Source organism: Neophocaena asiaeorientalis, unplaced genomic scaffold (genome assembly GCF_003031525.2).
Source record: "Neophocaena asiaeorientalis asiaeorientalis breed wild unplaced genomic scaffold, Neophocaena_asiaeorientalis_V1.1 scaffold106, whole genome shotgun sequence".
In the NCBI taxonomy this organism is placed as follows: domain Eukaryota; kingdom Metazoa; phylum Chordata; class Mammalia; order Artiodactyla; family Phocoenidae; genus Neophocaena; species Neophocaena asiaeorientalis.
In genome coordinates, this window is record NW_020172597.1 from 4,083,492 (window position 1) to 4,101,338 (window position 17,847).

The 17,847-nt window shown below is 43.0% G+C and overlaps 1 protein-coding gene across 9 annotated transcripts in view; it reads left to right on the top strand.

Moving 5' to 3' along the window:
• The window catches only part of CAP1 (cyclase associated actin cytoskeleton regulatory protein 1), a 24,909-nt gene continuing 7,062 nt past the window's right edge, over positions 1-17,847 (top strand). The window contains exons 1-6 of one of the 9 annotated variants that reach the window (XM_024738873.1): positions 1-152; positions 12,195-12,316; positions 12,943-13,046; positions 14,725-14,802; positions 16,542-16,685; positions 16,787-16,872. In XM_024738873.1, coding sequence (XP_024594641.1) covers positions 12,205-12,316; positions 12,943-13,046; positions 14,725-14,802; positions 16,542-16,685; positions 16,787-16,872 — 524 coding nt within the window. In that variant the 5' untranslated portion in view covers positions 1-152; positions 12,195-12,204. The other 8 variants (XM_024738878.1, XM_024738875.1, XM_024738872.1 and 5 more) reach the window with 8 other exon arrangements.

Sequence of the window (17,847 nt, forward strand, 5' to 3'; positions counted from 1 at the left end):
TTCTTTCCCGGTCCCTCCTCTGGGCCGGCGTTTCGGCCGGCGGTTCATTTCCGGTGGGGGTGCCGCGCCCAGTGAGGGCACGGAAGTGGGTCGCGCGAAGATTGCTGGGCGGTTCTTGCCGGAAGTGGAGAGCGGCTGATCGCAGTCCCGAGGTGAGGCAGATCTCTGAGGTGAGTGTGCGCGGCGGGGTAGGGACTCTGGTCCTCTCCGCGGCCCACTGGCCCCTGGCGTTGTTAATGACCCTTCTGGCCTAGGTGCATGCGGTGAGCCCCCCTGAGGCGGCCGGCGCCGGGACCCTCAGGCCGACCCGGGATCCTGGGCGCGGTCTCTTGTGGGGCCGCGGTGACCAACTGAGCCCCGCTCTCCTGGGGAGGCCCCTTCCGCTGGACTTCGCGGTTCTGGCCATCAGCCTCAGCGGAGGCCTGATTCCTAAGGTGCTCTGACTGAAGGGAACCTCCGAGACCTTAGAATCTTCTCTATCCCTGGTCTCGCCCCCATTGCTTGGATGGGTAAATTGATCCCCGGAGAGAGGAGGCTGGTCCAAGATCTTACAGCAAGCGACGGAAACAGTCGGAGTCTAGACCTCAGCTCCTTAGATTACCAGCCCCATATCCTTCCCCCGTTCATTTCCCAGGAACCTCTCTCTACCTTGGGGTGGTCTTCCAGTAGGTATCGTCTTGCGGGCAGTTGCAGGTTAAAGGCTACTCGCTGCGTGGAACTTTTAAAAAATGCAGCCTGTTTGGCACACCTGGGCAGTTTCTTTAAAAAGAGAGGATCGGGTTTTTGTGTTTGCAATCAGAGAGCCTCCCCTGTCTCCTAGTCTATAGCTCTGATCCTGAAAAGCCAAGTTAACTTTGTTGAAGGTGTTGCATACTTCTGGACGTGAAACCAGTTGGCTCAGTTTTGGGCTGGTCCCACTGCCAAGCATCGGTAGCCATAGGCGCTTTGTTTAACTTGTTTGAGCCTCATTTTTGTCATCTTTTAAGTGGAGATCTCTGCTCACCTCACAGGATTAAATTCAGTGTAACAAATTGTGTTTATTCTTTGTTAGGCACTCTGCCACATCCAGGGAAGGCAGAAACAAAACAAGGTAGACCCTGCCCTCACGGAGCTGACAGTGTTGGCAGGGAATTTAACAAATAATTATAAATGTGATGAGTGTTAGGAAAGAAGAACAAGGTGCTTTGGCAGTATGTATTGAGGGGCTCAGGAAAATCCATTCTGCAGAAGCAGGGTTTAAGATGAGTTTCGAGGCATGAAGAGCTCAATGAAGAGAGCATGAGAAACTTAAGGCAGAAGTTAGCATCAGAACTGTCAGTTGAAGCTCTTTATAGGGTTCCCTGTTCAAGTGAAAACGGGGCAGCCCAGCACATCAATCATTCACCAGCCATTTATTGAGCCCTTGATATGTGTGAGGCACATATTAAATGAGGCATCTAGCCCTGGTGACTAAGAATAAAGTAGTTCTCATAGAGTGGAGGAGGAGGCAGACAAGTAAATCAGGGGTGGCTTACAGTGTCATAGTGTGTGAGCACAGGGCTCTTGAGAGGAGGAATACCTGAGCCAGCTTTCCAGGCTTTAGGGAGGAAGTGGGAGGCTAAGTCCTGCAGGATTTGTTTAGCCGTATGGTGAATCTGGAAAAGGAATTTCCAGCCAAAGGGTCCAGTGTAAGGACATGGAATCTGGACATGTGAAAGACCATGACTGGAATTCCAGTAATGCTCAGAGAAGTGGAGGAAGTGGGTGGGGGTGGATCACATATGAAGGCCCTTGTAAACTATGCTAAGGAATTTGGAGCTTACCCTGAAAGCTGTGGGGAGGCTTTGCAGGCTCTTATGTAGGAAAATGATGTGGTCAGATTGATGTTTTAGTTCAGCCTGTCAAGGGGGAAGGAACATAATGAAGAAGTAGACCAGTGTTTGGAAGCTTGAACATGGCTTGAAACATGAAGACAATGAGAATGGGAAGGAGAGGAGGGATCGAATTTGAGCAATATTAAAAAGATGGAATCTGTAGAGTTGAAGGCTAATTGTTTATGGAAATGAAAAAATAGCAGTAGCCTAGGATGATTGTCTGGTTTTCTGGTTTAGGGAACTGGGTAGCACCATTCACCAATATAGGTACTGTGAGAGGAGGGTCAAGTTGGAGAGGTGACATGGAAAGGAAATGAATTTTGGACATATTTAGTTTGAGGTGTTTGCAGCACATCTAAGCAAAGGTGTCTAATAAGGTATCTCAACTAGAAGAAAGAGCAAGAGAAAGGTGTGGAGGCAGGAGAGGGTTTATATTGTTCAGGGAAGTACTGGAGCCTGGGGTTTGTAGGAGAAGATAAGACCAGAAAAAAAGGTAGGTGCTGCCAGGTTGTGAAGGGCTTTTGATGCCTTGTATGAATGCGTTTGGATTTATTCTGTGGTTGGCATTTTGCTAATTGTTTGACTTGCTGCTGTCCAGTATAAAGAAATTTCTGTTGGAATTTCCCCCCCTTTTTCTTCCCCAGAAATACTTCAGATGATCAGATGGACATAGTTTATGTTTCAGAGGAGTTTAAATAAAATGGTAACTGTGAAAGTACTTTGTCAAGTACAGCCTGTCATGCAAACCAAAAGTGGTGGTATTGTTAAGATTCAGTGAGTGTATTTTTGCCTTGAGGAGGTTAGCTGTTTAGTTTGTAAAATGTTTTGTTTACAACCTGAATGATGAATTTTTTTCACCCCTTTTCTTGCTTATATATACCTTTGTTTAGTTGCAGTTATTTTTTTAACTGTGGACTGAGCCTTTAAAAAGTGACTTCCTCCTTTCAGTTTTCTGTGAAGTATGGTGAGTCAAAGATTCATTTTACTTAAACAAGCAAATGCAGTGTCATTGAAAGTTGAACCCTCTGGTTTGAAATTTAATCCTGAGATTTGAAATCTGAGGATCCTCAAGCTATATCTTAGCCAGTCCTAGTGATTATTCCTTTGACTTGTCCTCATCAGTTTCTTTCTTTACTTTCTACTAAACTGGCTTGTTCATATCTATACTTCAGCTTCTCTACCATAACCAGACTACTCTTTTTTTTTTTTTTGGCGGTACTCGGGCCTCTCACTGTTGTGGCCTCTCCCGTTGCAGAGCACAGGCTCCGGACGCGCAGGCTCGGCGGCCACGGCCCACGGGCCCAGCCGCTCCGCGGCATGTGGGATCTTCCCGTACCGGGGCACGAACCCATGTCCCCTGCATCGGCAGGCAGACTCTCAACCAGTGCGCCACCAGGGAAGCCCCAGACTACTCTTTTAAAAAGAACCATTTTCATCTTGTTAACCCTTCACTGGCTTCATTTTCCCAAAGAATCAAGTCTAAACTCTATTGTCCAATTTACAGAGTTCTCCACAGTCAGACCCTCATCTTAGTTTTCATTGGGTGCTACAGAGTGACATTCTAATTTAGAAAGTCCTAAACTATTACATCAGCCATTTTATTTGTACCTCATGCACTACCTTTTGCTCATTATTACATTAGAACAGGGTTTCTCAACCTCAGCATAACTGACATTTTGGGCCAGGTGATGCTTCATTTCATGGGGTTGTCCTGTGCATTGTAGGATTTCAGCAGTATCCCTGGCCTCTACCCATTAGATGCCAGGGGCACTCCCTCAACTGTGACAACCAAAAATGTTTTCAGACATTGCCAAATGTCTCCTGGAGGACAAAACTGCCCCTGATTGAGAACAATGCATGAGAAAGTATCATAGCTCTGATTGTGCGGTGTCTTATCTCTCCAACTCAGTTCTCTGAGGGCAGGCTCCATGGCCGTGGTTAGCCCAGTGTATGGCACATGATAAACGCTGGGTACCTTGCAAGGAATAAATCATGGGTTTCACTGAGGCATCAAGAATTATCGTTCATTCAAGGAATTTCTGGGTGGGCCTTGAAGAACTTGCCTTTTTGTGTTTTTTTCCCTCAGAGGATGTGATCTTAATAGAGAAAGGCCATTGTTTAGGCACTCACTAGAAATGAGGTTGGTGTTAGTTGACAGTGCAAGTCAGATTTATATTTCCCCTATACTGGGGCTGTATAAATTCCTGTTTTCTTTGCTTGCATTTAGACAGCTTGGTTTAGTGGATAGGGATTATCATTTATTTTACATTGGCTGTAGTTTATGATGTTGTTACTCAAGATTTATTTTGACTGATAAAATTGTTATACAGTTGACCCTTGAACAACATCGATTTGAACTGCGCAGGTCCACTTGTACGGGCAGATATGGAGGGCTGGCTGTAAAGTTATTGGAGGATTTCCCACTGCACTGAGGGCCAGTGCCCGCCCATATCCCCGTGTTGTTCAAGGGTCAACTGTAGTTTCATCAACCTTAAATTAATGCAGCTCTAGCATTCACCATGAAACTATTTGTTCTTGATATACCATCATGTAAACCTAATAAAAACCATCAACTCTAAAAATACTCCTCAGCTACAGTGCAGCTTTGTTTGCCTTGTATTACCAGACCTGTTGTATCAAATTTTTCTATTCTACTGGAAAGTAGTTATAGTTGAAATGTTTAATGGAGGAAGTGAGCTTGCTTTTTTGTTTTGTTTTTTATTTTTTTTCCCTCCAGAGGTCATTGAAATTCCTACACGTAAGTTAATTATAGACTTGCAGTCACAGATCTTTTTGTATCTCTAGCTGTAGCTGAATCATGGTTAGGGACAAATGGCATCCTTGAATCTATCTTTATGCATGAGAATGGGAAATGCTGTTCTGTTTACAGCAACTACCAGTTGAAATCAACCAATGCAGTTTTTCCTTATACAATATAAAAGATGCCTGCTGAATGCTTTTATGGTGTTAGTCTTCGTAATATTCCTTGAATGTGAGAGAGAGGGGAGCCCTTGACCACACAAAGTTATCTATTTGCCCCAGAGCATTGAAACAGCTAGTTCTCCAGTCTGACTTCAGCTTGTACACTATTACTAGCTTTACTCACTCCTGGAATTTTAGATGGAGGACCATGTTTAATGGTCAGGAGACAAGTGCTGATATTGGGTAGAATTCTTTCCCTCTGCAGGAGACAGGCCTTTCTTTCTGTTTTAATCTAAACCTCAGGTGGCAGTGACTCAGGCACTAAATGTCATTGGTTTCATCAGAGAAACCAAATGCTTGGAGAAGAACAGTGGCTCCTGATTTGGGTTAGATTTAGATGGCATCTTACTGGGGCAAAGTGGTGTCTGTTCTTTGGTTTCTGGGTTAAATCAGCCAACTTGTAAGTATCCTATTAGCATGTGTAGGTTTTGCTCTGTAGCATGTTAGAGTCTAGTGATGAGAATTTCTATATTGTTAGGAGCAGAACTAACTAATGCCTTATAGTTTAGTGGTAGCTTAGGAGAGATATCCAAGTGGAGCTGTTTTGTTTTGTTGTCTTCTATTATAAAGAAATTATATTACTATGTTAAAAAAATTTTGGAAAATGGGGAAATTGTCTAAAACTCCATCACTCGAATGTGACAAATACTGTAAATTTTGTGTTCTTTTTCAGGTCTTTTTCCACAGTGCATTTAGCTCTTCCCCTGTAATTAGAAGTCTAAGCTAACACAGCATTGAACATCTTCATGCCTATCAGTTTTCCCGTTAGTATTATTTTCTTAGGATAACATCTAGGGAACAGAATTACAAAGCAAAGGCCAACAGAAGCATTTTGAAGCAGATCAGTTGGGCTACCATAGCATACAGGGTGACTTGTGTAGTTGCTTTCTTTTCGATTTTACTTAAGGGTATGACTTAGAGGAACAACTACCTGACAAAGTAGAAAACATTTTATGCATAGCAACTTCTTATGAGTCGAAATTCATTCCACTGCCTTAATTGCCTGGTGAGAAGAGGCAAGAACTGCAGGAGTAACCTGGTTCCGTTTACTTCTGAATGACAGACAGAAGGAATTGGGTTGCTTGAATTGTCAGAATGATGAGAATATGAAGCAGCTTTGGCAGGAATCACTGACCATTTCTGATTTTGCTTGGTTTTAGACCACAAAAGAGATTGCTGGAGAATCGAGCTCCTGGTTTCTTTTCGCTCTGCATGATATTCCTCCAAAAGCCTATGCAGTCTCATGACTTTATGACGTTTCCTTGCTGATGACTTTGTAAACATTGATCTCTAGCCTTGATTCTTCCCCAAGCTCATTTCTAACTATTTACTGGACATTCCCACTTGGAAGATTCATCTTCTGTTCAAACTGTGTATCCAAAACTGACCTCATCTTCTTGCCTTAGCTAGAACGTGCCAGAAACCTGTTTTTTCCTATAGTGTCATCATTCTCTTACTCCCCTGGATTTGCAACTCTGGAGTCATCTTTGACTCCCTTCTCTGAATGCTACTGTAACTCAGTAGTCAGTACCACACAGTTAATACTTGTCCTGTGTTTAATGCTTAGTTGTTTTGTGTGACCTCCAAGGGCAGAACCAAGATCAGTGGGTGGAAGTTGCAGGGAGACTGGTTTTGCCTCCATATAAGGAAGAACTTTTAAATACTTTGAGCTATGTGAATGGAATGGGCTGCCTCCAGAAGTCTTGGGTTCTCCGCACTGAAGGTGTTTGAATAGAGGCTACCTGACTAATTGCTGAGAATGTTGAAAGGTCTGTTCTGTCATCAGATGGTGCGTTCTAGACTCCCTCCTCATCCTGAGAGCCAGTGATTCAGTGGAAGGTAGCCTTGTTGCTCCTGCTAGACTCCCTCAGGGTGGAGAAACTATTTTACTGTTAATTCAGGTGCTGGTCACTTAGCGGCCTAAAAGTGATTATTATTTTCCTTTGTGATAGCAAAAATATTTTTTACAGTACCACGTTTTTGTTCTTTTTTTTTTGCGGTACGCGGGCCTCTCACCGTTGCGGCCTCTCCCTCTGCGGAGCACAGGCTCCAGACGCGCAGGCTCAGCGGCCATAGCTCACGGGCCCAGCCGCTCCACAGCATGTGGGATCTTCCCGGACCAGGGCACGAACCCGTGTCCCCTGCATCGGCAGGCGGACCCTCCACCACTGCGCCACCAGGGAAGCCCTACAGTACCACTTTTTTGTTTTGCAGCTAGTTGAACAGCTTTCAACCTAACCTAGACCCTAATGTCTTCCCTTTTTTTTCTCCAAAACCCATGCTATCAGACAGTACTTGTAAAAATTTTGCTTTCATCATATTATTCCTTCTCTCAAAACCCTTGAATGGCTTCACATTTATCACATCAAATTCAAATACTGCCCAGGTTTCAGTGCCCTCCATAACCTAGCCCAGCTTGCTTATTTCCCATGAGACTATGTGGGCTCACCTTCTCACACTTTCTGTACATAGCCTTCTTGGTCTCTCTTTGCTTTTGATTGCTCTGGAATGTCTTCCCTTTTTTCTTTTACTTTTTCTGTCAAAATGCCCCACTTCCCTCCTGAAACCTCCTGAGACTACCTTTAGTCCTCATTGATTTCTTCTCCAAGCATGTAGTCATTTATACTATATAATTCAGGACCATACAACATTCTGCAAAGAAAAAGCTCCACTGTATTAGCTGGTAACTTTAACTTTTCCCAATCCAAATGAAATTAGTTAATCTCTAACAGAACTTTAAAAAATATAGTCTTCAGTATTTAGTCCATTGGTATTTCATTTGCGTTGCCCTTCCCAATAAGAATGAAAGCTTCTAGAGGGCAGAGACCGCGGGTCTTCTGTTTCTTCAGTAGCTGTCACAATGCTAAGGACTTTCATGTTATGAGTGTCTTCTGTGTGCCAGGTTGTTCTAGGTGCTGCAGATTTTGGGGGTGGGGGCAGCTGGGGGAGCAGGGGTGGGGAGAATGGATAAATTGCCATGTTTCTGGAGCCTGTATTCTATTACATGGTATGTAGCAATAACATTTTACATTTGAACTGCATTTTAAGGCTCCCAAAGTAACTACTCATCTATAAAACCAACTCCTTTGATCCTTACATCTCTGTGTGCTAGGTGAGGGTCCATTAAATGACTATCCTAAACTTACACAGTTAATACGTGGCAGAATTGGGACTTAAACCTTGGTCTCCTGAATCCAAGTTTTATTTAGACTTGGGTAATTAGGACTGCCTCTTCTTCTGAAGCTTTTATGATGAATGCTTAAATAGTTGGGAATCTGTACCTTCATTTACAGAGGCTTACATATAGTTCTTGGCTACTGTCAGTCAGAAATGGCAGGGAGCAAGATTAGGCAGAGCTATAGTTTTCTGCCCTGGCAATTCTGTATTCTTGGGAAAAAACTTGTTTTAAATATTTGCTTTCCAAACATGTGTCGTCTACTCAATGTGAAAAAATATTGGCCTCCATAGAGGAAACTGAGAGCAGAGGAATTGAAAGCTGCTAATAATGTGCCTAAAGACACCATAAAGAGACCTTGAACCCACAGTGCTGTGCTTAGCAAACAGCTGGGGCTGCATGCTGTGATGAACCTGTTAGTCACTTAATTGCTTAAAAGAGCCTCAGAAAATTTGTGCTCAAGGCTAGGTTCTCTCCCACCGGTTGTTTGATACCTAGCAGGCTTTTTAACTTCTGTCAGTTTCTTCATTCCAAAGATGGGGATCAGTATCTTTATAATATATGTCACAGAATTATTTTAAGTCTCAAAAGAAGCAGCAGTTTGATGATATAAAGCACCTACAACTCTAAGGGAGTTCTGTTTTTAATTAATATTATACCATCTAATAAACAAGGCTATCTGCCTTATGGCACTTGGTTTGAAGATCTCTATATCAATTTAATATCTGCCCAAGAAGGCAGCGTTTATTTGAAAGATGGGAATGTTTGCTAGAGCCTACAAACAGGCAAAAAAATGTGTTTTTTTTTTAAAGAAAGGAACCCCCACACACAAACACTTCTCCCCAGATTTGACACAGACCCACACACACACTTCTCCCCAGATTTGACACAGAGAAGAGATAACCAGACTTGCGTTGAGGGGAGAGGGGGTAAAGGCACTTCTGTATTTATTTTTCCCAAGGACCTTTATTAACCTATTGTATTTATAGTGCCTACCATGTTTATAGTACTGGAATTACAAAGGCAAGACGTGGTCTCTTTTGTAGGGTGACTGATTGCCTGTTGACTATTAAATGATTTTAAACCAGTGTGTTAAAGTGTGGTAGAGATGAGTACACAATGATATGTGGGAGCACATATTGGAAATGCTTCTTGGGGAGGTCATACCTTGGCTGAGACTGAATGGACAGTAGGAATTCTGGAGAGGGGGCAGATTGAGAAGGGAAAACATACCCAACTGGAAAAGCTTCCTAGAGGAGGTGACACCTTAGCTGAATCTGAAAAAGGCAGTAGGAGTTATGAGGAAAGGAACAGGTTGGGAAGGGAAAGCAACCAAGCAGAGTGGATAGGAAGCTGAGGTTGAGAAAGTTTGGTAACACTGAGACACAGAGCCAGTGAGTACCACTATTCAAACTCCCAGTCTCTCTGACTTCTTTAAAGAACAACACTTTTTTTTTTTTTTTTTTTTTGGCGGTACGCGGGCCTCTCACTGTTGTGGCCTCTCCCGTTGCGGAGCACAGGCTCCGGACACGCAGGCCCAGCAGCTGTGGCTCACGGGCCCAGCCGCTCCGCGGCATGTGGGATCCCCCCAGTCCGGGGCACGAACCGTGTCCCCTGCATCGGCAGGCGGACTCTCAACCACTGCGCCACCAGGGAAGCCCCAAGAACAACAATCTTAACCACTATACTGTACTGCTTAACAGTTTCCAGGTTACTATCTTGATTGCTGGTAGTGCTGGATTACTGAGACAGTGAGTCTGGGGGAGCAGTGCTAGGGAAAATGATGAGTTCTGTTTTGGACATTTCAGATGTCCTTTGGGACATCCAGGTAGAGATGTCTAGGTGGAATTCTGAATCCCAGAAGGATGGCCTGAGCTGGATACATTGCTCTGGGAGTTGTTAGTCTATAGGTGGTTGTGGTGGTATCACTCAGCAAGTGGACTGGATAGTAATGCGATAATGGTAGTTGACAGCTTTGGAGTGGACATGACCACCTAAAGAACGAATATGCATACATAAAGAATAAGACAAGGTGTGTCTTTTGGTCCTTCAATTCTAGACATTCTTTCCCATAACATCTCAAATTTCACTCCACCCCCACCAAAAACAAAAAACTAGGAACTGTTCTCCTATATTTGATTAGTGGTGGAATGAGATTAGCTATAATGATAGCTGTTTTGTCTTTTCTCATTCTGCTTAAGTTAAACAGCAGAACCATAGCTTGTTTAGCATTGAAAGCTTAAAGTACAAGTAAAAGATGGAAAAGAAGGAACCAAAATCCATGAAGCTGTATTATTAAGCTTTTCAGATTGGTAAGTATTCACGAACCCTGGCAGCCTTTAGAGATGCTTGTACTGTGTTATCATGTTCACACTGGCCGGAACTTATAGTATCCATTATGTCCGAAGGAACATGTTTTATAACAGAATGGGTGGTATTTATTAATGCAAGGTAGCTTGGGAGTTTATTGCAGTCACTGCCTTTTCCCCTGGGATTTACAGTGTGGTGGATTATATGTGTCTGTCCCTGGATAGTATCCAGAATGAACAGGGCAGCAGTTTGGATATTTGGGTGATTGTGCCATAACATAAGGGAGAGTATATTGGATACTTCTAGTCTGCTCCATAGTCTGTTCCATTTTGAGTAGAGTACAGATTTGGAGGCTTCTGCTACCTCTTCAGGCCGGCGAATGCAAAGGTTTATTTGGTTCGCATTCTTATTTTTTTCCTTGATTCTTTTTTAAACAACATTCTCTGGCAAATCACCGGGCTCTGAGAGATCAGAGCCTGTACACGGAAAAGAATGGACAGGGATGATATTGTCTTCCTTAGTTTATCTTTTGAGTTGCTTCTCTCTTCCACAGGGAAGACAATGTGTGTTAAATGAGATATTCTGTCATGTAGCTGTCTTTGAGGGAATTATAATTGCTATGGTCATTTTAGGTGGCTTCAAGGGAGTTGAGTTCATTCGGCTTCAGTTGCCTGAATAAATTAATGCTTTGAAATGGCATCTCTCCAAGTCAAGTCTTTGATTGTGATTACACTGACTGATTTTTATGAGATCACCTATAATCTAAAGCACTTTATGTCGATGTATATTGATAACATTAACACTCATTTATGTATATTTGTGGGTAACTTTCAGAACCCTTGTCTCTGGAGTTCTGGGATACTATACTTCAGGTTCATTAACTTCTAAAATATTTATTGAACACCTTCTACCTGCCAGGTAGTGGTCTAGATGGTAGAGGATAAACTTGTTTAGGAAACAAACCAGAGAAGGTCCCTTCTCTTTTGGAGCTTACTTTCTTTGGGATATTAGACATTGAATGAGGCTAGTTCAGATAAGTTGGTACTTGTGAAAGATCTGTAACAAGCTCTCTGGGTGTGTCTGTTCTCCTTCCCTGCTGCATATCCAGATCCTACCCACCCTCATTTGAAGCCGGCTCAATTGGAAGCTTTGCCATAATAGCCTTATCTGATCCTTCCAGCTGATGTATTCTTCCCCTCTCTGAAATCCTGTGTTATTCTCTCTGCAACTTATGTCACCTTATTTTTTTTTTCTATTTGTTTTACAGTTGTTAGTGCACATGTGAAGTCTTCTCTATTAGACTGTAAGTTATTGGGGGCAGGATAAATACCCTATTCATCTTGGTTTTGGGCATTCCATATGTAGGCAGCAGGATGTTGTAGGAAAAAACACAAAACTTAGAGCCATAAGGCTTGAATTTGAGGACTGGCTTCCCTACCAGCTAACTGTGAGACTATAGGCAAGTCATTTAACTTCACTGAAATTGTTTCCTATCTCTGAGAATATAGTAATTATCTTTCCATTCCTAAATAGTTGTTGAGAGGCTTAAACTGAGATAATATATGAGACTGTACTTTGTAAATTCTAAATTCTTACACAAATATTTATTTGGTGATATAGTAAATATTCAGTAAGTATTTGAATGAGTAAGCATTTGCTTTCAGTTAACACTGTTTCCTGGGTAGTTCTTTTGCTTAATGAAGTCTCTATGATTTTGCAAATATGCTAGACTATCTTCCATCTTATTTTACTGTAAAATGATTCTGTTCCTCAGAATTGGCATCCTCTTCACTCCCAGGGTATTCTTTTTTTCTTTTCTCCCTAGGTTCTATGTAATATTAAAACAACAAATGACATTTGATCTGTTTCAGCAGGTGCTACATTATGGCTGACATGCAAAATCTGGTAGAAAGGTTGGAGAGAGCAGTGGGCCGCCTGGAGGCAGTCTCCCAGGCCTGTGACATGCACTGTGGGTATGCAGACAGTGCTGCAAAAGGTAAGCAGCATACAAGCCAGCAGAATACCTCGAGTGGTGAATACTTGGTGTCCTGGCTGGAAATTCTTCTGTCACAGTATATTCCTTCCTTTGGAGCTAACTCCCTAAAACGTTTAATCTAGAAAGTTCATTGCCTATAATTCGTTATTGCTGTGAACAGATAAGGGAGGAAGTGACTTGTGCAGGGAGGCCTGTGGTTAAGTTATTTTAACACGAGAACTTCCTGCTTGTGTGATATTTCCTGTTCTTTCTTTAGCAAAATGACTCCAGTATAAGTCAAATGACAAGTGATATTAAATTTCCTCTCTCCAGACAATTGGCAAATTGGCCATTTTGCACATGCCCAATTGAATCAGAATGTTAGAGCTAAAAGGAACCTTGAGGGGAATCATTTTCTTTATTTTCATTCTATTGGTAAAGAAAATTAAGCTCAGCAAGAAAAGGGGACTTAGCCAGGGTTGCACAAGAAGTTAATGGTGGTTCTGGAGCTAGAACACAGGCTCCTGACTCATGCTCCAGCCTTCTGTTTACTGTGTTACCTTGCCTCTCTGCTTTCATATGGAAGTGCCTTTAACAAATCCTCTTTCTGATGTATGACCAGTTCTTCGTGGTGTGTCTGTCTTCAGCAGGAACGACTCCATATGTGCAAGCATTTGACTCACTCTTGGCCGGTCCTGTGGCAGAGTACCTCAAGATCAGTAAAGAGATTGGGGGAGATGTGCAGAAGCATGTAAGGAGGTTTGGCCCCTTTTTCCCTCTTTTAAGGACTGGTGGCTTTCTTCAGATCCTACTCATTCTTGGTTGAAGAGCCCCTTGAGAGGCTCCTGGCTCCTTCTCTTCTACCTGCACTGAGGAACTCAGTCCACGCACTGGAACATTTCCTCAGGTTTTTCCAGGCTCCCTGCTTTTATCACATATTCCGCATGGGCTTCTTTTATACAGATAGTTTGCTTCGTGCATAAAATGTGGCTTGGTTCATCTTTGTAGTGAGAACATGCTACCAGTCTGATCCCAGTGTGTTATATAACCAAGCCTGGGGTGGCTTATCCAAAGGAGTCATCATCATGACTTAGCATTTATAAAACTAAGCATGGTACTTATGCTAAAGCTATGCTAATGTGAGTTATTTTCATACTTAGCCCACAGTACGAATGTGAAGTAGGCAATGACAGGTGCCTCTCCACCAACCTCCCTTCATGTGCTGCTACCCACGTTGTCACCCCCGCCCCTACTCTGTCTCTCTCTCTGAGACCCAGAATCCTCCTGCTAGTCTTCTAAGTGATCCTTTGTCAGCAAGAACCATGTTTAGGATCTTCCTGACCCGTCAGCAAAACTGGTTGCTTGATCTTTGGAAGAGCTATTTGGAGCCTCTTATATACCATCTGTTGGCAATGGTGTTAACTCTAGAGAGTGGGACTGGGACTTAGATAGGAGTGTGGGGCTTGCATTTTTACTTTATACAGTAGGTCACATTTGAAAAGGTTTTAAAACGTATCACTTTTATATATTTTTTTTTACTTTTATATTTAAAAAATACAAATCCCGAAAAAATATATGACTTCAATTTGAATTTTTGTATTTGTAGTGCTTATAGCCTCATGTTTCTTAAACTCTTGGTCATGACCTTCAGTAAGAAATACATATTTGTGGGACTTCCCTGGCGGTCCAGTGGTTAAGACACTGCACTTCCACTGCAGGGGGCATGAGTTCGATCCCTGGTTGGGGAACTAAGATCCCGCATGCCGCACAGCACAGCCAAAAAAAGAAAGAAAAAGAAAGAAAGAAATGCATATTTGTAGCTAAGATATAAGTTTCACATTATGCTACTTGTGTTGCACTTTTTTTTTTTTGGAAATAATTTCCAGTTGATGTATTGCACTCATTATTCTATTCTCCTTCACTTAATAAAGCGCAGGTTATGGGGTCACAAAGTTGATTTAATTACCTGTGATAGGTCATGGTCCAACATTCGAAAAATAGCTTTAACACAAAGGAGTAAATACCTTGAGAATTTGAGGCATGAATTTAGGTTTTTGCTTTAACTCTTACCTCTAGTTCTTGAGAACAGATTTGGGAGGGCGGGGGAGGTGATGAGAGGTAAGAGGGATTTTCACTGCACTTCATATCGCACTGCATGTTCAGTTGCTGACTTGACTTCATCGAAAGCTAGCCCCAATTATCTTCATTTCCAACTCTGGATTATATCCCTGATTAGTTCCAGCAGGAATAATGATATATTAGTCTGCCATCAGTCCCAAGAATCAGGAGTACTTGAAGAAATCAACATGAAGTGCCTGGGTTGCTACCAGAGTACATGCAAGTGGAGGTTTCAGGTTATTCTTACCAGGATCTCTCCAGTTGTAAAGTGTCATTGATAGCTGATTCTTCTCCTTTCCTCTCCTTTTCAGGCGGAGATGGTCCACACGGGTCTGAAGTTGGAGCGAGCGCTCTTGGTTACAGCCTCTCAATGCCAGCAGCCAGCAGGCGTAAGTTCATTACTAGTTGGTTTGATGCACAGGATAGGTTGAGAGCTTTCTGCTAAGCTATCACAACATGCTAAATTAGACCTACTAGGCTCGTGTATGTTCACACCAAGTCCCAGAGGGAGAGTCAGATTTTAAGCGCCACTGTGGGAACGTGCCATTGAGTATATATTTCTTGGGCTCTAATGGCTTTTTTTCTATCATTTTACTTAGGACTGTAGTTATCCCTGGGACTTTGCTGCTTCTCTCAATAGACATTCTTAGCCCAAATTCATCATATTGTCCCTTATGCCCTTTGGGACCTAGAGAGTGGTTCTCTTGCTCCACTATGGGTGGGCTTAGTAAGGCTGCTGGGGAGATCCTAAAACTCCTAAAGTACTGCTTCTCCCCTCACTCTTCAGTGGTTAGGCATCTCCCTTTAACTTTATTCCTACCTCAAGATTTTATGCTGCCACAAGTATGAAAATAAATTAGAGAAAATTTAGATTTTTCTCAGAGCCAAACATTTTAGTTTTGTTTCATTTCTTCTTTTTGCATTTGGCTTTCCTAGGCAGAAGGCTAATAAAATAAGTCTTCCTACTAATGCTGTATTAAAACCTGTGAACCCTTGGCATGCCTAAATAATGTAAAAATAGCATAAGATAATGTTAAATATGTTAGACTCTAATTTTTAATCTGTCTCGAATAGTTAAAGCATTTTGTCTAAACCTTTTTTCCAAGCCCACACTTTCCACAACAAATCAGGCAGCTGAGACATTATTATCTTTCCCTTGCTTTAGATCGAGGATTGGCAGACTGTAGTCTGCAGGCCAAATCTGGCCTGACACCTATTTTAAATGAAGTTTTTTTTGGAACACAGCCATGTCCATTCTTTTAAGTATTGTCTGTTGCTGCTTTGTGTACTACAACGGCAGAGTTGAAAAATAGCAACAGAGACCGTATGGCCTGCAAAGCCAGAAATATTTACAGTCTGGCTCTTTACAGAAAGTTTGCCGACTCCTGCTTTAGACTGTTCTCATGCTAAGATCTGAGAAATGAGATGTTCAGGAAACCAAGCTTCGGATGAAGGATGAAAACACAGAAACACAAGATTCATCCATTTTGCTAAGCTGTCTGCTCAAGTGCCAAGCCCTCTAATTGCATTTGATTCAACAGATCTCTTCTCAGCAGCTGCTATATGGCTAGCAGCGTGTTGAGGGCTATATGGATTATAAAAGAGGGCTAAGACAAAGCCCTTGTCTTTGAAGAATCAATGACAAAGAAAAGCATGTTTACATGGGTCCATTAATAAATTGTACTGGTGTGTGATAAGGTGCCAGAATTGGTTATGCTGATGATAGATGCTGTAGGAGGCCGGTGTGGTTGGTGGAGTGCTGTCCCTCATGACGCAGAGGAGCCCACGGATAGATGGAAAGAGAGGAGCCCAGAAATGAACTAGTGTCTGCTGTTAGTGGGACAGAAAAGAGGCAAGTGGCAGAAATGGTAGAATTTTGTGGTACAGCTGGAGTATGGGTCCTGATCATGAAGAACCACAAAATCCAGCCTGGGTAGTTAGAGCTGTCTAAGGAGAGTGAGATGATGAGCAGTACTGTAGCCGTGTGAATCTTTGCAAGATAAATACAGAGTTTATTTGCATGCTTGTTTTAGTTCGTGAAGAATTCTTACCTTGAGGATCAGAGTTGAGCAACATAAAGGCTTCTATAAAAACACTAACCTCAATCTTTTCTTGCATCTTTTTCTAGAATAAGCTTTCCGATTTGTTGGCACCCATCTCCGAGCAGATCCAAGAAGTGATAACCTTTCGGGAGAAGAACAGAGGCAGCAAGTTGTTCAATCATCTGTCAGGTGTCAGCGAAAGTATCCAGGCCCTGGGCTGGGTGGCTATGGTGAGCGGCACAGCTTCCATGGGAGGGAAGGGACAGATTGAAAGAGGCAAGGTGATATGGCTGGAGAGGCCCCAAGTCACTGACAGCTTCTCTTTTCCTAGGCTCCCAAGCCTGGTCCCTATGTGAAGGAAATGAATGATGCTGCCATGTTTTATACAAACCGAGTTCTCAAGGAGTACAAAGATGTGTAAGTCCAGCCTGTCTTCAAGGGGTAAAGGACAAACCCAGCTGGTTACTTGCTGGAGTAGTGCTTTGTGTTAAGTTAAGACTGCCTTTGGCTGCTGTGTTGGTTCTCTTATCTCAGGGCTGCTTTTTGGAAAGTTTGATAGATATTGGCTCATAGAAGCTGTATTTGCAAGCAGGAAGTGTTTCTGTTTCCTCTTCTGCTTTTTCTCCAGGGTTTGTAGAGGACTTTTTTTTTTTTTTGCGGTACACGGGCCTCTCGCTGTTGTGGCCTCTCCTGTTGCGGAGCATAGGCTCCGGACGCGCAGGCCCAGCGGCCATGGCTCACGGGCCCAGCCACTCCGCAGCATGTGGGATCTTCCCGGGCCAGGGCACGAACCCATGTCCCCTGCGTCGGCAGGCGTACTCTCAACCACTGCACCACCAGGGAAGCCCTGTAGAGGGCTTCTGAGTCTTCTCATCCTTACCCTTCCAGGTTTAGGAGGTAAAATGGTCTAATGCCCTTTTATTTGCCTGTGTGGTCAAGATTTTGTTCCTTTGTTGAAAACTTCTAACTGGCCCAGTTGCAAAAGATTCAGTAAGATTTACTAGAAAATTACCCTGACTATTCACGTGGTGAGGTAAAGTGAGATGAAGGCTGCCTGACCACTGCAGGTATTGCACAAGGGGAGTCACTGTACGTCCAACCACACATGGCCACCAGTGTCTACTTCTCCATTGCTGGTTTTGAGCTGCACTGACTGCAGGCAGCTATTACTTAGCTGCATAACGCTCCAAACCCTTCCTTTCTTCCGTCCATCATCAGTTATCCAACATCTGTGAAGGAATAAGCCTTCATGTGGGTGAAAAATGTCCCAGAACACCAGGCCGCTCCTTGATCCTTCCAGTAACCTGGGATTAAGCATCACAATGTTTTCATTATACTCCATCGTATGCTCTGCAATTTCCAGTTGAGGAAATTAGGCTTTATGCTAAACAA